Source organism: Rhincodon typus, chromosome 29 (assembly GCF_021869965.1).
Source record: "Rhincodon typus isolate 14 chromosome 29, sRhiTyp1.1, whole genome shotgun sequence".
In the NCBI taxonomy this organism is placed as follows: Eukaryota; Metazoa; Chordata; class Chondrichthyes; order Orectolobiformes; family Rhincodontidae; genus Rhincodon; species Rhincodon typus.
Window position 1 is genome coordinate 23,937,530 of NC_063360.1, and position 17,601 is coordinate 23,955,130.

The 17,601-nt window shown below is 41.5% G+C and overlaps 1 protein-coding gene across 6 annotated transcripts in view; it reads right to left on the reverse strand.

The window, feature by feature from the left end:
* Positions 1-17,601, reverse strand: part of cbarpb (CACN subunit beta associated regulatory protein b) — a 193,963-nt gene that overhangs the window by 15,405 nt on the left and 160,957 nt on the right. For all 6 annotated transcript variants that reach the window (XM_048614165.1, XM_048614164.1, XM_048614162.1 and 3 more), the window contains one exon: positions 8,699-8,882. In XM_048614165.1, coding sequence (XP_048470122.1) covers positions 8,699-8,882 — 184 coding nt within the window. The remainder of the gene's footprint in view (positions 1-8,698; positions 8,883-17,601) is intronic.

Genomic DNA, 17,601 nt, shown 5'->3' on the forward strand with positions numbered 1-17,601 from the left:
TGAGGCACATTTAATGTGTGAAGACTGATGAAGACATTTGTCACTCACCGTCTTGGTCCTGATGGGGTTGATGTCTCCTTTTCACTTTGTATCCATGAGCATCCTCTTGCTGTACAATTCCTCAAGCGCTTCCAGCCAAGTCAGCCTTACTTCAGTAAATGGCCTCTTCCTCTAGTCCACTGGGAACAGTATTGATTCTGGTCCCAACAGTGGAGATGCCACAGAGAATTGGGGTGTGGTGATAATTTTGGGAGAGGGGGTGTTGGCAGAAGGAGGGAGTAGCTGTCCCACATTACAGCTCCAACATTACCACTGTTACGATCCTGATGATTGTAACATGGAGGCCATTCTGACTCCTGCCAGGGTTTAAGGCTTGAAGATTCAGTTTCAGGTTGTGATCAAGGCTATCTACTAAGATTAGTCAGAAAACCCAGAAGTAGGATCCAATGCCACAGTTGAGGTAAAAAAAAAAATCAGAAAAGCCTAAAATTAGGTTTCCTCATCAATGCCAGTAGGTCAGTCAGTTAAAATTCTGTCCAAACTTTCGAACAGCACTCTCAATTGTACACGTTCCTTAAATTTCCATATGAATGGCAAGTGGATCGTATTTAGGCTACAATTGGAGTGTTATTAAAGTTATAGAACATAGAACATAGAACAGTACAGCACAGTACAGGCCCTTCAGCCCATGATGTTGTGCTGACCTATTATCCTACAAAGATCAATCTACCCTGCATACCCTACATTTTACTATCCTCCATGTGCCTATCCAAGAGTCGCTTAAAAGTCTCTAAAGTATCTGACTCCACTACCACCGCTGGCAGCGCATTCCACACGCCCACCACTCTCTGTGTGAAGAACCTACCTCTGGCATCTCCCCTATACCTTTCTCCAGTCACCTCAAAATTATGCCCCATCGTAATAATAATTTCCACCCTAGGAAAAAGTCTCTGACTCTCCACTCTATCTATGCCTCTCATCATCTTGTACACCTCTATCAAGTCACCTCTCATCCTTCTTTGCTCCAATGAGAAAAGTCCTTATTCCTTCAACCTTTCCTCACAGATACTCCATCCTTCTGCCCTCCAGTCCAGGCAGCATTCTGGTAAATCTCCTCTGCACCCTCTCTAAATCTTCCACATGTTTCCTATAATGAGGTGACCAGAACTGAACTCAATATTCCAAGTGTGGTCTAACCAGAGTTTTATAGAGCTGCAGCATAACCTCACAGCTCTTAAACTCAATTCCCCTGCCAATGAAAGCCAATGCATCATTTGACTTCTTTACAACCCTATCAACTTGGGTATCAACTTTGAGGGATCTACGGACATGGACCCCAAGGTCCCTCTGTTCCTCCACACTGCCGAGAAACCTGCCATTAACCCTGCATTCTGCATTCAAATTCGACCTTCCAAAATGAATCACTTCACACTTTTCTGGGTTAAATTCCATCTGCCACTTCTTTGCCCAGCTCTGCATACTGTCAATGTCCTGTTGCATCCTACAACAGCCCTCCACACTGTCCACAACTCCATCAATCTCTGTGTCATTGGCAAACTTACTAACCCACCCTTCCACTTTCTCATCCAAGTCATTTATAAAGATCACAAAGAGCAGACGTCCCAGAACAGATCCCTGCAGAACACCACTGGTCACTGAGCTCCAGGCTGAATACTTTCCATCTACTAACACTCTCTGTCTTCTATTGGACATCCAGTTTTGTATCCAGACGGCTAAATTTCCCTGAATCCCATGCCTCCTTACTTTCTGAATGAGCCTACCATTTGGAACCTTATCAAATCCCTTGCTAAAATCCATATACACCACATCCACTGCTCCACCTTCATCGATGTGTTTTGTCACATCCTCAAAGAATTCAATAAGGCTTGTGAGGCATGACCTGCCCCTCACAAAGCCACGCTGACTATTTCTAATCAAATGGTGCTTTTCCAAATAATCATAATTACTATCTCTCAGAATCTTCTCCAATAATTTGCCCACCACAGAAGTAAGACTGACCGGTCTATAATTTCCAGGATTATCCCTATTCCCTTTCTTGAACAAGGGAATGACATTTGCCACCCTCCGATGTTCTGGTACTACTCCAGTGGACAGTGAGTATTGTATTATTGTATTTATCATATTAAAATTATTCCTTTTGTTTTCTAGTGAGTGACAATGAAATAAGTCAAAGCGATATGAAGTAAGAATTAGATTTATAAAGGGTGTATTCATAGTTCTAAGAAACAACTCTAAGTATTTCAGTGCAAGAAATTAGTTTCAAGTGCATCTGTTTTTTAAATTTAGCTAGTCATCCATCATTTTACACACAGTGACGTTCAGCAAACAGCACTGAGATAAGCTGTTTTTGCTGGTGTTGGTTGAAGAGTGAATGTTGAGGTCACCAGGAGAATTTCTTTCTCTGCAATGTACTTTGAGAAATTGCAAACAGCAGGTTTATTAGATACGTGAATACAAAAATTGCATTTTAAAAGCCTTTTACTTAGGAAAGGAGGGATAACATGCAGTCGCATTATTTTGAGCACCCAAGACAAAACCAGTTTTATAAAGTGGACAAGAGAGAGTTGTAGGGGTTAAAAACTTAAAATCACATAATCAACCTCATCTGGTGCCTCTCACGTACCTACATCCTTGTTTCTTGTGGCAGTTTGTGTGGCATGTTTGTATCTCATTCTTGAGAGATTAGACAGTTAAGTCCAACATAACATTTAAATCTGTTTCCTGCTGTGCTTTTGGTCTGGTTGCCCGTGGACCTGGGAAACTCAACAGCTAAATGGAGACAAGAACCTGGATCCCACAGGGCACATACTTTTAAAACATTCCTCTCTGCTTTCAAGCATACGTCCATCAACTTCCACCTCTCCACCACAATTGGTTATTTTACCTCCCACCATGTCCCATTAAATAAGGCAAACAGGGGAATTTCTGTGAAATCTGGCTGGCTTAGGTTGTGGATTTCTATTCCAGAAGGAGTTACTTCCATTAAAGGAGCCAGAACAATTTCCTATTGTACCATCTGCAATCTTCTTACAGATTGCACCTTGCATTGCTAGCTATCTGGGCCCTGCCAAGCTTGAAGCAGAATTAAATAGAAGCACAACGTCCTGCCAATAAATTTGTCAAAATCCGTGTCCTCCCAAAAGTTTTGGATTTCTCATTCACAACTGCATCCACTTTCTCCTTCCCTGCAAATATCAGGGCCAATGATTCAGAGCATGAAATTGTGTGATGAAACTTAATCGTATGGAGGAGGAATAGCCTAGAGGATGGTATACTTGGAGGTTAAGGAGATTCTAGAGGTTAATGTGAGATGAGATCAATAATTATTTTTTCTTGTATTCTTTCCAGGGCTGCAATAGAAACGGTCAAAATACTTCCCCCAAATATGGGAAAATGTACTAAAATCTTGGTCAGACCCATACTCCAATGGGATCTAGGATTACTGAGTGTTAAAGGAGTGGCAGGAAAGAGGAAGCTGGCCTCTTGCAGTTACTTTTAAAAATGAAGCATATGAAGTCATTCTATGAAAGTCTGGGAGCAAGAGCAAGGTTACAAATGTATATAGAAGAGAGAAAAAAGCTAAAGGTGAAGTTTTCAAAAGTAAGATAATGACTTTATATGGACTTATGAGACATGAAGGAACTGTGGAAATGAATTTTGCAGAGTTCGGAGGACTGTGGTCCCATTTCTGACAAATCCAATTTTTGGTGGTCGGGGAATGGTGGAGACTTTATGGTAGAGGTGGGACACAATTCCCACATGAGGGAAATCCAAACTCAGCTCGGCCATTTGATCTTCGTGCGGAGTTCCAGTTGATCCTGTCTTGGTTGTTGCAATGACCTTAACCCAGAGTGCATGAGTCACAGAATGACGGAGTAGAAGGACATGTAAGATCTGAGTGAAAATAAGACTTCAGCCATCTGAAATAATTCTCTGCCGGACCACTATGTGTGACAGGCATAAGCTAGATAAATGGCAGCGTTTAGTTGCGCAGTTTCAAAAGGGTTATCATTGTTTGGTGATGATATGCTTGGCTGAGTTTCAAATTCTAGAACTGTCTGAGCAGGGGTTTCTGAATTTACAGCTTCATAGTGTCACAGGGTCTTTGTTGTAGGCTGATTAAAAGGTGGTTTGTTCTTAGAAGATGTTAACACTTGAAGAGATTTAAAGATGTCAAAATGTAGAAAATAGGTGCAGAAATAGGCCATTCGGCCTTTGAGTCTGCTCCACCATTCAGTATGATCATGGCTAATCATCCAACTCAGTATCCTGTTCCTGCTTTCTCCCCATACCCTTATATCCCTTTAATCATAAGAACGGTATCTAACTCCTTCTTGAAAAAAAAATCAACACTTTAGCCTCACTGCTTTCTGTGACAGGGAATTCCACAGGCTCACCTCTCTCTTGTTTGATTTTATCATGTTTGCTTAGCTCCTGAGGTCTACCCATGAATGGATACAGGTTGAGTGACTATGCAGATGTCATGGAGGGTATGACGGGCCATGGAGGATGCGTCAAGGGCCATGGAAAACATGTGGGGTTATTGTGGTGTGGACCTAAGTTGGCATGGAGTTTAAAAGAGGGTGGGGGTGAAGGGGGTGGGGAAGTGGGTAGGAGATGGATTGAATGAACTGGGATTGAGATGGCCTGGTGCATATAGTGGTGTCAAGGTAAGATGGGTCTGGCTAATGGGGTGTGAGGAGTGTAGGCTAGAGGACCTAAAAGCTTGCACAACAACCAAGACAAAATCAAGGAGATCTGAGGTGGGCCTTCTAAACAGCCCACCTTGGTACCTGCCCATTCCCGTGGTAGCTAAACTTTGCTCTGGGGTTAGTGGGAGTGATTTTATCCTATACCTGCACTCCCCAAGTAGAAACTGCATGATTCAGGGTACTTTTTAACCAACGTGGGTCTGGTAAGTCAGGTAATTAGCCAACTTGAGCCAGCCAAAATCCAGCCCTACATGTGTAAAATGCCATGGAAATACTTGAATTCAATATTATGTCACTCAACATGGATGATATAATGCTAATTTAAAGTGAAGCAGATGTATAGCCTCCCCCTGTTTGCAACTTAAGGACCCCTATAGTTATTGTGCTTTGTTTCTCGGGCAGCCTCACTCATGCTGAGTTCACACCAGAATAAACTTTGTTTTATATGAACTTTAGAAAGTACATGCCAACACATCCTCCACTTATCGCACGACATTATGAAAATTCACAAGATGTTTAATGTCAGAATGGTAGTAAAGTTTAGGCCGGTGTTTATCCTGGGTGATTAGATGATTTTCCACTTCCCAGTAGGATGTGATGCTGTGGTAGTGACCCGAAATGATGTTGTGGAGGTGCCAGCGTTGGACTGGGGTGGACAAAGACAGAAGTCACACAGCACCAGGTTACAGTCCAACAGGTTTATTTGAAATCACAAACTTGCGGAGCATTGTACCTTCGTCAGGTGAAGCCATTGGTGGACTATAACCTGGTGTTGTGTGATTTCTGACTTTGTTCACCCCAAGTGGATAACTGGAAATGTTCAAAGCTCCTACTAAGCCTGGGTTACTTCCAGATGGCACTTACCTCCACTCCAAGTATAAAAGATGTGGGATGTACTGGTTAGAGGAGATGATGAGATCACAGCTGCTTTGAATCAACTGTTATGTTTTGCTGCTGAGAATCTGGAGAAGTCTTGTGGTATGGTGGAAATATCCCCAACTCTGGGTCAGGAGGTCCAGGTTCAAGTCTCACCTGCTGCAGAGGTGTCTGATAACATCTCTGATTAAAAAACTATATTCTGCTGTGAATCCAAGCTATTTGCCCCAAAACTATAGAATGAATCAACTGTTGCTTCAGTTTATGAATATGGATAAAGCCATGTTTACACTCCTGAATTATGTCTGATTCAAATATTTATGAGCATTTATGTTTCTTTGTGCACTGCTCAGGTTTCCAGTGGGCAGGCATTGCTCAGTTTGGCACTCAAACTGAGCCCACACTTGAGCCAGAACAATAATAGGAGTTTCACGGTAGCGTTTTGCTGTGACTTACTGCGAAGACCTCCTTCTTTGAAGCTCGTATCCTACATCACATTTCATACATACTCCACTGACCAACTGGAGTAAATAATGCGACTTCACTGGCAATCAGATTAGGTGCCGAATATGGAACCAAAAAACTGGACAATAGAGTGACAATAGAAGTTTCGTAAGATAGAGGCGTGGGGTAGATGAGTCTAAAGATTTGTTCCTGTTTTGCATATTGATATTGTGAATGCATTCAACACATGCTTATAATGCTATGCCATGCAGCAACCAGTCAATCTTCCTGCCAGAAATTATGATTTGCCTCCTTTGTGTTACATGTATCTCTAGAAGAATGTGTGTCAAATCTTGTGTTGAATAACATATTGAACTGTGGCGGTTAAGGAAGAATTGTCATAAAGCATAAAAGCAAATGGAAATAATTTAACAGGATCAGATGAACAGCCAGATTGAATTATAGGTTTGAAACTCTTAGTAGTATTTGCTGTTTTATAGAATATAGTCTGTTCTCAAAGTCATTGGGGTTTTTTTGTTAAATGTCATTGGCAGTGCAACAAGTAAAATCTGGCAGGGAATTTGCCTGGCCCTATCAGCGGCTCCGGGATTTAACTTCCATTAACTTAAATGGAAGGAAAATCTGGCCGATCCTGATACTGGCACGTGATTATTCCACGAGATGTTCCTTTCTGCCATTCAGCCAGGTGTTTCTTAATACTCAGGTCTGACAATCATCATTTCAGTGTTTAGTTTTACTTCCTGAAATGCAGGAAATTATTTGAGAGTTGATTAGCCCTTGGTATCACTTCAGGATAATTCAGACTCAACATTACAAAGAGTCCAATCTACTGAAGATAATTTTTACTCTGTGAGATAGTGAAGAAAGGGTGCTCGAGAATTTGAAACCAATTTCACACTTTTTTTTCCATTTTTAACTTACAGTGATTCCAAACAAAATTAAAAGAGGAAGAGATGTAAAATGGGCTGCCATTGAGCTGCTGCACATTTTACAGTATCTTGCAAAGTCAAAGTCATCCTCATTGTGACACATTCAGTGCAAAGTAACATTAATTCAAGCAGCAACTCAGATCTACTGAGAAGCTGCCATTCAACACTTAGAAGTATGTAATTCTTTTGTAAAGTACTTTGATAAGTCTGTGTTGTGCACTCACTTTCACACACACATGCACACACTTGAAAATACTCATACACACGCACCTGTACATGCCACTAACCATTTTACGTGCACTCTTATATGCACACACTTATGCAAACACACATAATTGTTCTTATAAGGCTGAATCTGACTGTGTCCAGCTAAGTCTGACTTGCATGGAGTTTTACAGAGGGATTTTCATCTCTACACTAGTGAGATTTCTCATCCATCTTACCAAATGCATCTCGTTAACTACCTACCCCGACCCTATGATATTTGCCTGGATGGGGTCAGAGTTGGACATGACATTCCCAGAACAACACGCCACTCAGCAGATACCGCTGAATTCACCGGCATCCCTTGTGCCCATGTCATCTTTAAAAGCCAGTTGTGCATCCAGATAAACAGTCAGTCTGCAGCTGCCTGCAAAGTTCCTGACATTTTCCCTGGACATGGCACAGGGGAAATTCGTGCAGGCACATGGACGTCCACCTGGGTGGGTTGGTGGGGATTTCCTCATCCTCCAGGACCAGCAATGGGGGCCACAACATCAGACCAGACAGTCTGGTTACCCACATTGCCACCTGGAGGAATGCCTGGGACTGTAGGAAGAAGTTCAATGTCTTTCAACACTGTCTACCTAAATGCCACCATCTTCCTTCTGATACCTCACACTCACTCTATCTCTGATACTGTACCCACCTCCCACCAAGGTACATGCTCTACCGCTCTCACTATAGGCTGCAACATCTTCCCTCCCTCACTGTCACTCACCCCAATACTGACACCACTAGCCCTGCATGCCCTCTGTTCTGCCTAATCACTTACTTGGGACATCTCCCCAGCTGCACTATAGATAATACCTGTCCTGTCCAGTTCCAACTCCCTTAATACTTGCTTCTCTCTCACTCCAGGAGGAAAACGGTCCCCAAGAGAATAAAAACAATCAAGACAGGTGGTGGGCTGCTTGCCATTCAGCTCCTCATCCCTTATTTGGACAGCAACCTGACTCCGACCACTCCTACTGCCTGACCGACCATTTCCAAGTCCCTAGGCTGATACTGAAAGTTTGTCTGGTACGTATAATAGGATAGAAAGCTGAAGATTAACAAGGTGACTTGGGCCACTTGCAAGTCATCTAACTAGCAATAATTCCCCTTAATTGGCACCTTGCTGCTACCAAGTTCTGTGCCACTTGTCAGAAGTGTAAAAGGTGGAACACCTAATGCGTCTGACATTAAGATCCACCTCGCCAATCTGATCACTCAATTCAGCCACAAATCTCACCATAGGCCAAGTTGTTCAGAGCCCAATATGACTCTATCAATTGTATCAAAATGATACAATCATGCATCCTCCCAGAGATACATACATAGTTTGAAACACACACAGATACAAACATGTTTATAATAAATTGTCTAAATTTACATTAAAAAATGCAAAATAAGTTATTCTGATTCATTGAATCACAAGTGATTGAACAATACCTGCCAGCTGATGGAGGTGGACTAGAAGGAGGTTGTGTAAATGGAGTTGAAGGGGTGCCAAAGGTGACGTCATCTGTGTGGGCAATGTACTGGATAATATCAGTCTGGTGGGGGTCCTGATCTTCATGTTCCATGCTCTCACTGGCAGCACGTTGTCGATGAAACTGGTGTCTCTTTGGAGACCCTAACAAGCATTAATGATTTCATTAGGAAATGACAATGCAAATGTGTAACAAAACATTGAGACCCTCTTAGACAGCAATTACGCTGCTTGTTGGTGGACATAAATAGGAAACCCTGCCCCAGAGTGGAGTGTGTTTGAAATTATTTGTTTTTACATTCTTCCCCTTTGCTTACATTGACATTCCCCTTTAATCTATTGTACCAAAAACATGCAATTTATTCCTATTATTATGCAGCAGTATATTTTATGTATTTGCACTTCCTCACATTTCTATCATTGGTAGGGTGTTTCAAAATTCCTACAACACAAACTTCCAGGCATCTGCAGTCAACCAGGAGCTGCTTTCCCAGGCAGTTTGATTATTCGTGCACTTTCTATCCAGCTTTCATTGGAATCTGAAACTTTCCTCAGAATTCCTCAATTACTCAATATTTGTTCAGCTTCATTTCTGAGCGTTGAAATTCTTCAATACACTGATCCCATACACTGATTAACATTATGGCAAAAAACTCCACTGTGCACTGCATTAACAAATTAAACAAATTTTGAATAGGTTAAAGATTTGGTTAATACAGTGGATGTTCAATACACATTCATTAATCAGTGCATTAGCAATGTAGAATAATTTTATAATCGGACAATTTAAAAAACAAAATCATCCTTAAGCATCTATCTCCAGATCAGATTCCAGAACAGTCTCATATACCAGACAGGGTCCTTTCTTAGACACAGGGTTAAATTTTCTCTAATATATTTCAGTTAACAAATGTACCATCCATTACACTGAACCAATAAACTAACATGTGGCAGAACCTTTGAAGTTGAAAATGTAGTGAAGGGAGTACACATTTAAATGTAAATATTTAGATATTATTTAGGCCTTGCAGATGTCACTTACCAATAGATCATAGAAATGCTTTAATCAACCTGTTCAGAGAGGTTATGACACACCTTTGGAGTAGGTGGGATTATGAACCCAGGCCTTCTGGCCCAGAGGTAGGATCACCATCATTGCAAAACAAGAAACCTAGCTAGAGAGAATGAAAGTGTGGAAACAACCCCTTAAGACGTGTTATAACAATACACTTCCAGACAACTGGGACTTGAACACGACCTGCTGGCCCAGAGGTACTGGCACTACCATTGTGCCAGAAGGATCCTTAAAATTGTTTTTAATCTACCCATTATGCAATACTTCTAGTACGGGTGAGACTTGAACACAGATGTTCTGGGTAGACAACATCCCCTAACTATAGATTGTATACTGAGAAACTTGGTGCCCATAGTAAAATTCAGGCAAATGTAGACTTACAATGAAATTCCGTCAATATGGAAGCAGGCCATTCGGCCCATCAACTCACCCAGACCCACCCCTCTCCAATCCCTGTAATTCTCATGGCTAATCCACCTAGCCTGCACATTGCTGGGCACTATGGACAATTTAGCATGGCCAAACCACATAACCTGTACATCTTTGTACTACGGGAGGAAACCGGAGCACCTGGAGGAAACCCACGCAGACACGGGGAAAATGAGCAAACTCCACTCAGGCAGTCACCTGAGGGTGGAATCGGACCCGGGTTCCTGGTGCTGTGAGGCAGCAATGCTAACCACTGAGCCACCGTGCCGCCCTTGATCCAAATAGAATTCAAACTCAAGAACAGAAGACACACAACATTTACTCCTCTTTTTAGCATTCTACTTCAACCATAAAATTTGCCTACGCTAAGACAATTGCGACTCAAAATGCCTCATCAGCTGTGAAGCATTTTGGATGATCCAAGACTGTGATTGTTGAAAATATTGATGAAGATTTACAAATACAATTTCTTTTTAATATTCAAACACACATTCTTGCTTCAACTATTGATTTATTTATTTGGCTCTGTTTTAATTTTTCAAGATTAGTCAAATATTAACAAATGTTCTTTGGAAACTTATAGCTAACTTAGCACTAACTCTAATCTATTTGCAGAATAATTCTAGAACCAGACAGTTGAATTAATGCCTAATCACTTTTGTATTATTTTTCTGTTGGTTTCTGTCATGGTTTGCATTGATTCTATGAACAATTGACTAACTGTGCTGTTATATGAACATTTTTAAATTGTGTGCCTTTCTCTAAAACTGGAAACAGATTTATGAATTATCTTTATACAAACAAAAGTGTTTGGCAAACTAGTTGTATATGTAACAGCTGGGTGTTATGTCTAATAGGGGAACTTTAGTAACTGTGTGAAAATTGAGCAACAGATTAAAAAAAGGCCAAAAGAGAGGATCAAAAAAAGTGGTATCATGAGGTAAAAAAGGAGGGCTTTGGGTTCTGTGTTTCTTATTATTGACTCAAAGGATGTGGGCATCATTTGGAAATCACAAAATTTACAGCGCTGTAAATACTTGTCAAACGAGTAACTTGCTTGGCTACTTCACAGGGCAGCTAAGAGTTAATCACGCTGCCATGGGTCTTGACTCACATATAGAAGTGATTGAGTAAGAACGGTGTATTTCCTACCTGAAAAGCACACTTGTGAACCAGTTGAGTTTGTAAAATAATCTGATAGTTTCACAATCATTATTGAGACTAGCCTTTTAATTCCAGATTTATTTAAATAACTGAATTTAAAACACCGTGGTGGAATTTAAACTTATATCCATGGACCATCAATAAAGGGTTCTGAATTATAACACAACTATTCTTCCATATGTATGATGAAAGGTGTATAAAACCAGAGATAAGTTGTTGAGATAAAGTTGATGAAGACATTCACTTTATTTCTTCCATGCACTTTTTTGCAATGCACAGCTGATGTATTTAGCCTAAAATCTGCAATAATTCCTGCATTAATATAGCAGAGATTTAGGCAAAGATATTAGCTACAGTGATAAAGAAAAGTACTGAGGAAGTTAATCCACCAAAATGTGTTTTATTCAAAGTTCAAATTGGATCCTGAGCAGAAATAATATCCTTCTGAGTGCCCTGGTGTTCAATTGGAGTAGGCTAATTGTTGATGGTGCCAACATATAACTTGACAGGTTTATTTATTTCAATTTCTCAGCGAACTCGAGACCTCTGTGTGTTACTGATCCAATAAGTCAGCACACAAGGTCTGTGTGGAAATGTGAGACAAGTACTCATTAGCATTCCCTATCAACCAGTCCATTTACCTGTAATAAACAAACTTTGTTTGTGCAGAAGTCTGTCCTGACCAGACAGTCAAAATGGGTAGAAATATACAGAACAAATGTAATTCAGCCAGCCTGATGTCTCCTGTGCCCATCAAGGTGATGCATCAGGGCAATATCCTGTGAAACTGACAGTTTCCTTCAGATCATATTTAGTGTGCTGATAGTCACTGGGCAGGAAACATGTTTTCTGTTACCAACAAATGTCAGTTTTAGTGTCCTTTATTGTCCTGCACCCAGACCTCTTAACAGCTCTTAAATGTAGCTAGAATTATGATCAATCACTTCATTAATGTGAACTGAGTAGCAGACAGTAGTCAATATCGAAAGACGGAGTGTAACGGGGCTGTAACAAAGTGAAACTGAAATACATTTGTATCACTTGACTTACTCCTTTAGGGCTGACTTGAATCCAGCTCTGTTGAGATTCTGCACCTGATAATCCCCAGAGTAGCTGTGTGACCTGAAACGCATGCTGCCCAAATAAAATTCTAACGTCCTGATTTTCCTCCAAATGCATGTTCTGTATTCAAACACAAAACCCCTTTAATTTTTTTTCTAATTTAAGATTTTCACCTCATATTCTTGCACTGATTTTCAGTGGTGTTTATAAACTGGCAGCTCAGTCCTGATGACGGCGTGAGATTTGAGGGCACAAGACTTCAATAGGTCGAATAGACAAAGAAGTGAGTCCTAGAAAATCTTCTGTAAAGTATCGACGGAAAAAGAATTAGGGGCTGCAGTTAGCATTGATCAAAGCACACGTGATGATGTATTTGAGGGTTCAGAGATGAACAATTTGAATAGAAATAGAGATAACATAGGTGTATTATTAGCCAAATTTGGACTTTGTTCAGCTGTTGGAAGGAGGATATGAATGTTTCTGAGAGTGATACTTTGCAACAGATTGAGAAAAGGGTGATAGATGCTTCAGACTTTCAGACAGGCAAAGGCATGTATCCAGGCTGACACCACCTTGTTTCAATGAAGGATCTTCAGGCTATTCCTGGCCTTCCCTTAAGATCAATAAAGGTCAGGTTATGTGAAGTGCTTCTTGTCTGTCCTGTAGTGGCCTTGATGACTTAATGTTGCAATTCGCCTTAGTTCATTCACCTATTAAAGAGAGGTGATGGTGGTTGTGTATTAGTTCTTTCACTAGTCCAGTAATCCGGGAAAGTTGTGGGGACTTGTGTTCGAATCTCACCAAGGCAGAGGGTGAAATTTGAATAAAACAAAAATCTGGAATTAAAAGCTAACCAAATGGCAACCCTTGTCAATTGTCGTAAAAATGAATCTGGTTCATTAATGTCTTTTAATTTCCTCCATTATCCTTACCTGCTCTGGCCTACACATAACTTGGCAGCCACAGCAATATGGTTGATTCTTAGCTGCCCTCTGGGCAATTAGGGATGGGTAATAAATAACCTAACCAGTGGAGCCCACATCTCATGAACTGTCCACAAACAGGACTATTTTGATAGTTTTCTAATGTAGTGTTCTTCCATTTTTCATATATAGTGGGCTAGCAGCATAGGGAGAATGCTAGATTTTCCAGCTTTTATATAACATGCCTTCTAAGGCCCCTTAAGGACTCTAGAAAATACCTACTGCAGCTTTCTGTTATCCATAGACAGTAAGGAGAACCAAATTCATAAAAACTATCAGTCACCTCCTGTCAGGACCAATATCAATGGTTTTCTGGATGTGGCGTATTATTATCACATGAGACTTGTATGTAATGGACATCAGTCAATAGCAGGAGTTTACTTTCACACAGTGATACAATGGTCTATGGCAATATATACGCAAAATTACATGCAGCTGACACTAGCTGACACAAACAGTTCAATCTCAGTGATGATGTGATACAGCAGCAGCGTTGGCTTTTGCCTGTGCTACTTTAAATTTCCATACTTCTCCTCCATCACTAAACATAGAAGATTATCTTGTCTTTATCCCCAAGACTGGTTGATTAACATTTTCTGTTTCAAGTGATCAGTTATGAACTGAAGGGCTATTACTGTCGTTGAAGGGTGACAGAATTACTGGTTAAGGCAATAAGGATTGAGATAATATATGAACTACTGCTTTTAAACAAGGGGACAAAGAAAACAATCTGTTTAGAACTGCGCCTACAGCTGCCCTTCTGCCAAAGAGATAAACATTTTCTTCTTCCTTAATCAGGGTCTCGGAAAATTGCTATATGACCATACATGTTTGATGGACACGGCCTTCTGAGGCTGTCAATGCTCCTCACTGTCCATCTGTTCATCCACTCAGGGGGGAACTGGTAAATAGTGCTTTTCAGTCATTATGGAAAGGTCTCTGAGACAAAGGCCAAAGATATGGTAGAAGTGAGCTCAAAGCTGGGTAGTCTCCTGGCAAGTCATACTGCAGCCTATTTATTCCAGAAAAGGTTTGAATTCTCCAAGATCTGCAGAGATGGGTTTGGAAGGCATTGCCAGGAAAGCAGAGACATCCCAGCTCATGGCTCCATGACACTACTTCTGCCTCTCAGCCACTTCCCTGGGACAGGTTGGCGCAGGACTCAGCAGCCCCTCCACTGAGCCAGGCAGGCAATAAAACTCAACCAAGACCCCAATTAAAGAGCAATTTTCCCCAAAGTCCCACAACGTGTCTGACAAGGCCAGGGCCACTCAACAACATTGTACATGCAAAATAAAAACTGAAAGAACTGTAGAGCCAGGAACAAAACAGAAGTTGCTGGAAAAGCTCAGCAGATCTAGCAGCATCTGTGAAGAAACAAAATCAGTTAATGCGTCGGATCTGGTGACCTTTCCTCAGAATATTGCAACATTGTACATGCAGCCTCCCACTGGAAGGTTGGCAGGTCATGAGTGGTTGAATTCACTGGCAGGACCAGAGGGCTGCAATGTTCACATGTTCAAGAGAGACGGTGGGCACTCTTCTGGAGGATCACTTCCACAAAGAGGCTTCTGACTGTACTTTGTCAAATTTTAAATTATTGATTGAAGACGGAGGCCCTCATGGTAGGCTCCATTTTGAGGCAGTCCCTAGTGCTCCCTCCTTGTCAGTAGTACTCACCAGATGCAGCGGCCCTGCTGGTTATTTTATTCAGCACCAAGTGACCTTTTGTACTGGATGCAGCCCCAGCAGGTGAGTCAGAGATTTCCCTGGGTGAAGAGTTGGCAGGCCCTATATGAGGGGAAGTGGGGTGGGGGGGGGGGGGGGGGGTGGGGTAATCACTTAGATTTTGAAAGGCAGTGGGATAGGGGGACCGGGTTTAATACCTTGACAGGGTCCTTTCAATGAATCCCTTAAAAAGAGATACTCTCCTGCCTGCCGCCAGCCTGGGAAACAAAGTGACTTGATTCTCAGCATGGGACTCTCCTGCAACGAGTTAAAGTACCAGTGCTGGCAGAATGAGACCTTTCAACGATGGCCAGTTGTCCATTTGAGGCTCTCAACTGCCGACTAGATGGGCCAGTTGTCCAATGTCACCCCCATCCCTGGTAAAACATCAGTGCGGCCTGGACTAGGCGGGTGGCAAGTGGAAGGCAAGATTGTGCCAACATGCGCCACCCCCGCCATCCACCACCCCCCATCACCTTCAAACCCACTGGCACCAGACCAAATAATCCAGCCGAAAGGAGGTAAATGTGATCTAACTGACCTTTTGTGAAATGGATGGTGCCAAGAGTCTGGTTTTATTTTGCACTGAAATAATTGTTAAGTTAATGTTACCCACTACGATTCAATACATTTGTTTTTAAATATACCAGGAAAAGAGCCCATTTTGTCCATTCAGTCATAAATAAAACACTTAAAAGATCCTGGCAGAACAAGAATCAATGGCATATAGGAAATATTACATAAGCAAATAACTGGGTTGAGCACATCAGCACAAATCACACCAGGAGGTCACATTATGCTTACATTATGATTTTACATTACAAATTTGATTGTAGCTGGATATTTGAACAATATTCTAGTAGATTGATCTCAAGTTATTGCTCTCACTGCTACATGATGTTTGCAAATTAAGCACCTTTCACTATTGAGTGTACTATGAATATTAAGAATCTCTCTTTGCAGGACATGAGGATTTAATATTTTGCTCAATAAATTTGATTTCCTTTTCAGATGTCAGTGAAATGAGTTTAAGAATATGTGTGATTTTTGTGTCTTTTATACAATGCCCACCAGAATAGTCCAACAAGTTACCAGTGTCTCTCTATATCTATAAAATTGATACCGTGCTTCCTGGTAATATTATAATTTTTCCTGATATGGCAATAACAGTTCTATTCCAAAAAGCCAGTTGGTGAAGGATAGAACTGGAGTCAAATTGTATACATTTCTATAATTATTTACAAAGTTATACATTTCAAACACACTTCATAACACCCAACCACCACAGTTTTAGTTTTGTATCTATCTATATGGTCTCAAGAGAATGCAGAGTTAATAACCACTATCTGCATAAAAGTAAATATAATTGAAGTATAACTAATGGTAACTCACCAAGCAAACTTAAAGCCTGCAAGATCAAAAGATGTTTAACAAACAGTATGTAATGATACATTATCTTCTAAGTCTTAAAGGGACTGCAATACTGTTAAGAATTCTATGACTTTCTTAATTTATACCTAAGCTACATTGTACAAAATGTACAAAGGCTGCAGGACCTGTAGAAAAATATGAAAAAAATAAAAGAACTTAATTATATATAATATGATCATGTCAGCAAGATGTCCTAAAGGGATTTATAACACTCACTGCCATGTGGATATATCTGGTAGCCAACTGTTACACAGGAAAATAGCACAACATCAAATTAATTGGTGATTAGATTTTAGTTTTGGAGGCATTGGCAGAGACAGGCCAAGATTGGCCATGGTACTGGGTATCATTCTCAGTTCTTCTCCGAATATTAGGGCCTCTTCGCCAGCCCTTTTCAAACTGTGACCTCTACCTGGAAGAACAGGTGTTGCAGCTACAAGGGGACATCAGCACCTGCAAAATTCCCATCAGGCCTTGCACCATCCTGACATTGCTGTTCGTTCATCGGCACATGGTCAAAATCCTGGAACGTCTTCATCTAAAATGGTGGCGCCGGCAAGGTAGTCAGCATTTGAGCTCCTGGGCTTGTCCACTCTAGACTGGCCCCTTTCTCTATTCTTTCCTTACGCTTTTTATCTTCTTCCTCCTTCTTTTTCTTCACCTTCTACCCTATGGTGGCAGTGGAGAAGCTGACATTGTGGAGGACGGCGGCTGGAGTGGGACTCTTGGCGAGGCGGCAGCCTGGCCTGGCACTGGGACCAGGGACTCCAGGTTGTGGTAGGCCCACAGCAGGAACTGCAGGCATCACAGTGGTAGGCCCAGACAGGAACTGCAGCCATCACTGTGGTAGGTCCGGAGCAGGAACTGCAGGCATCACAGTGGTAGGCCCGGAGCAGGAACTGCAGCCATCACAGTGGTAGGTCCGGAGCAGGAACTGCAGGCATCACAGTGGTAGGCCCAGAGCAGGAACTGCAGGCATCACAGTGGTAGG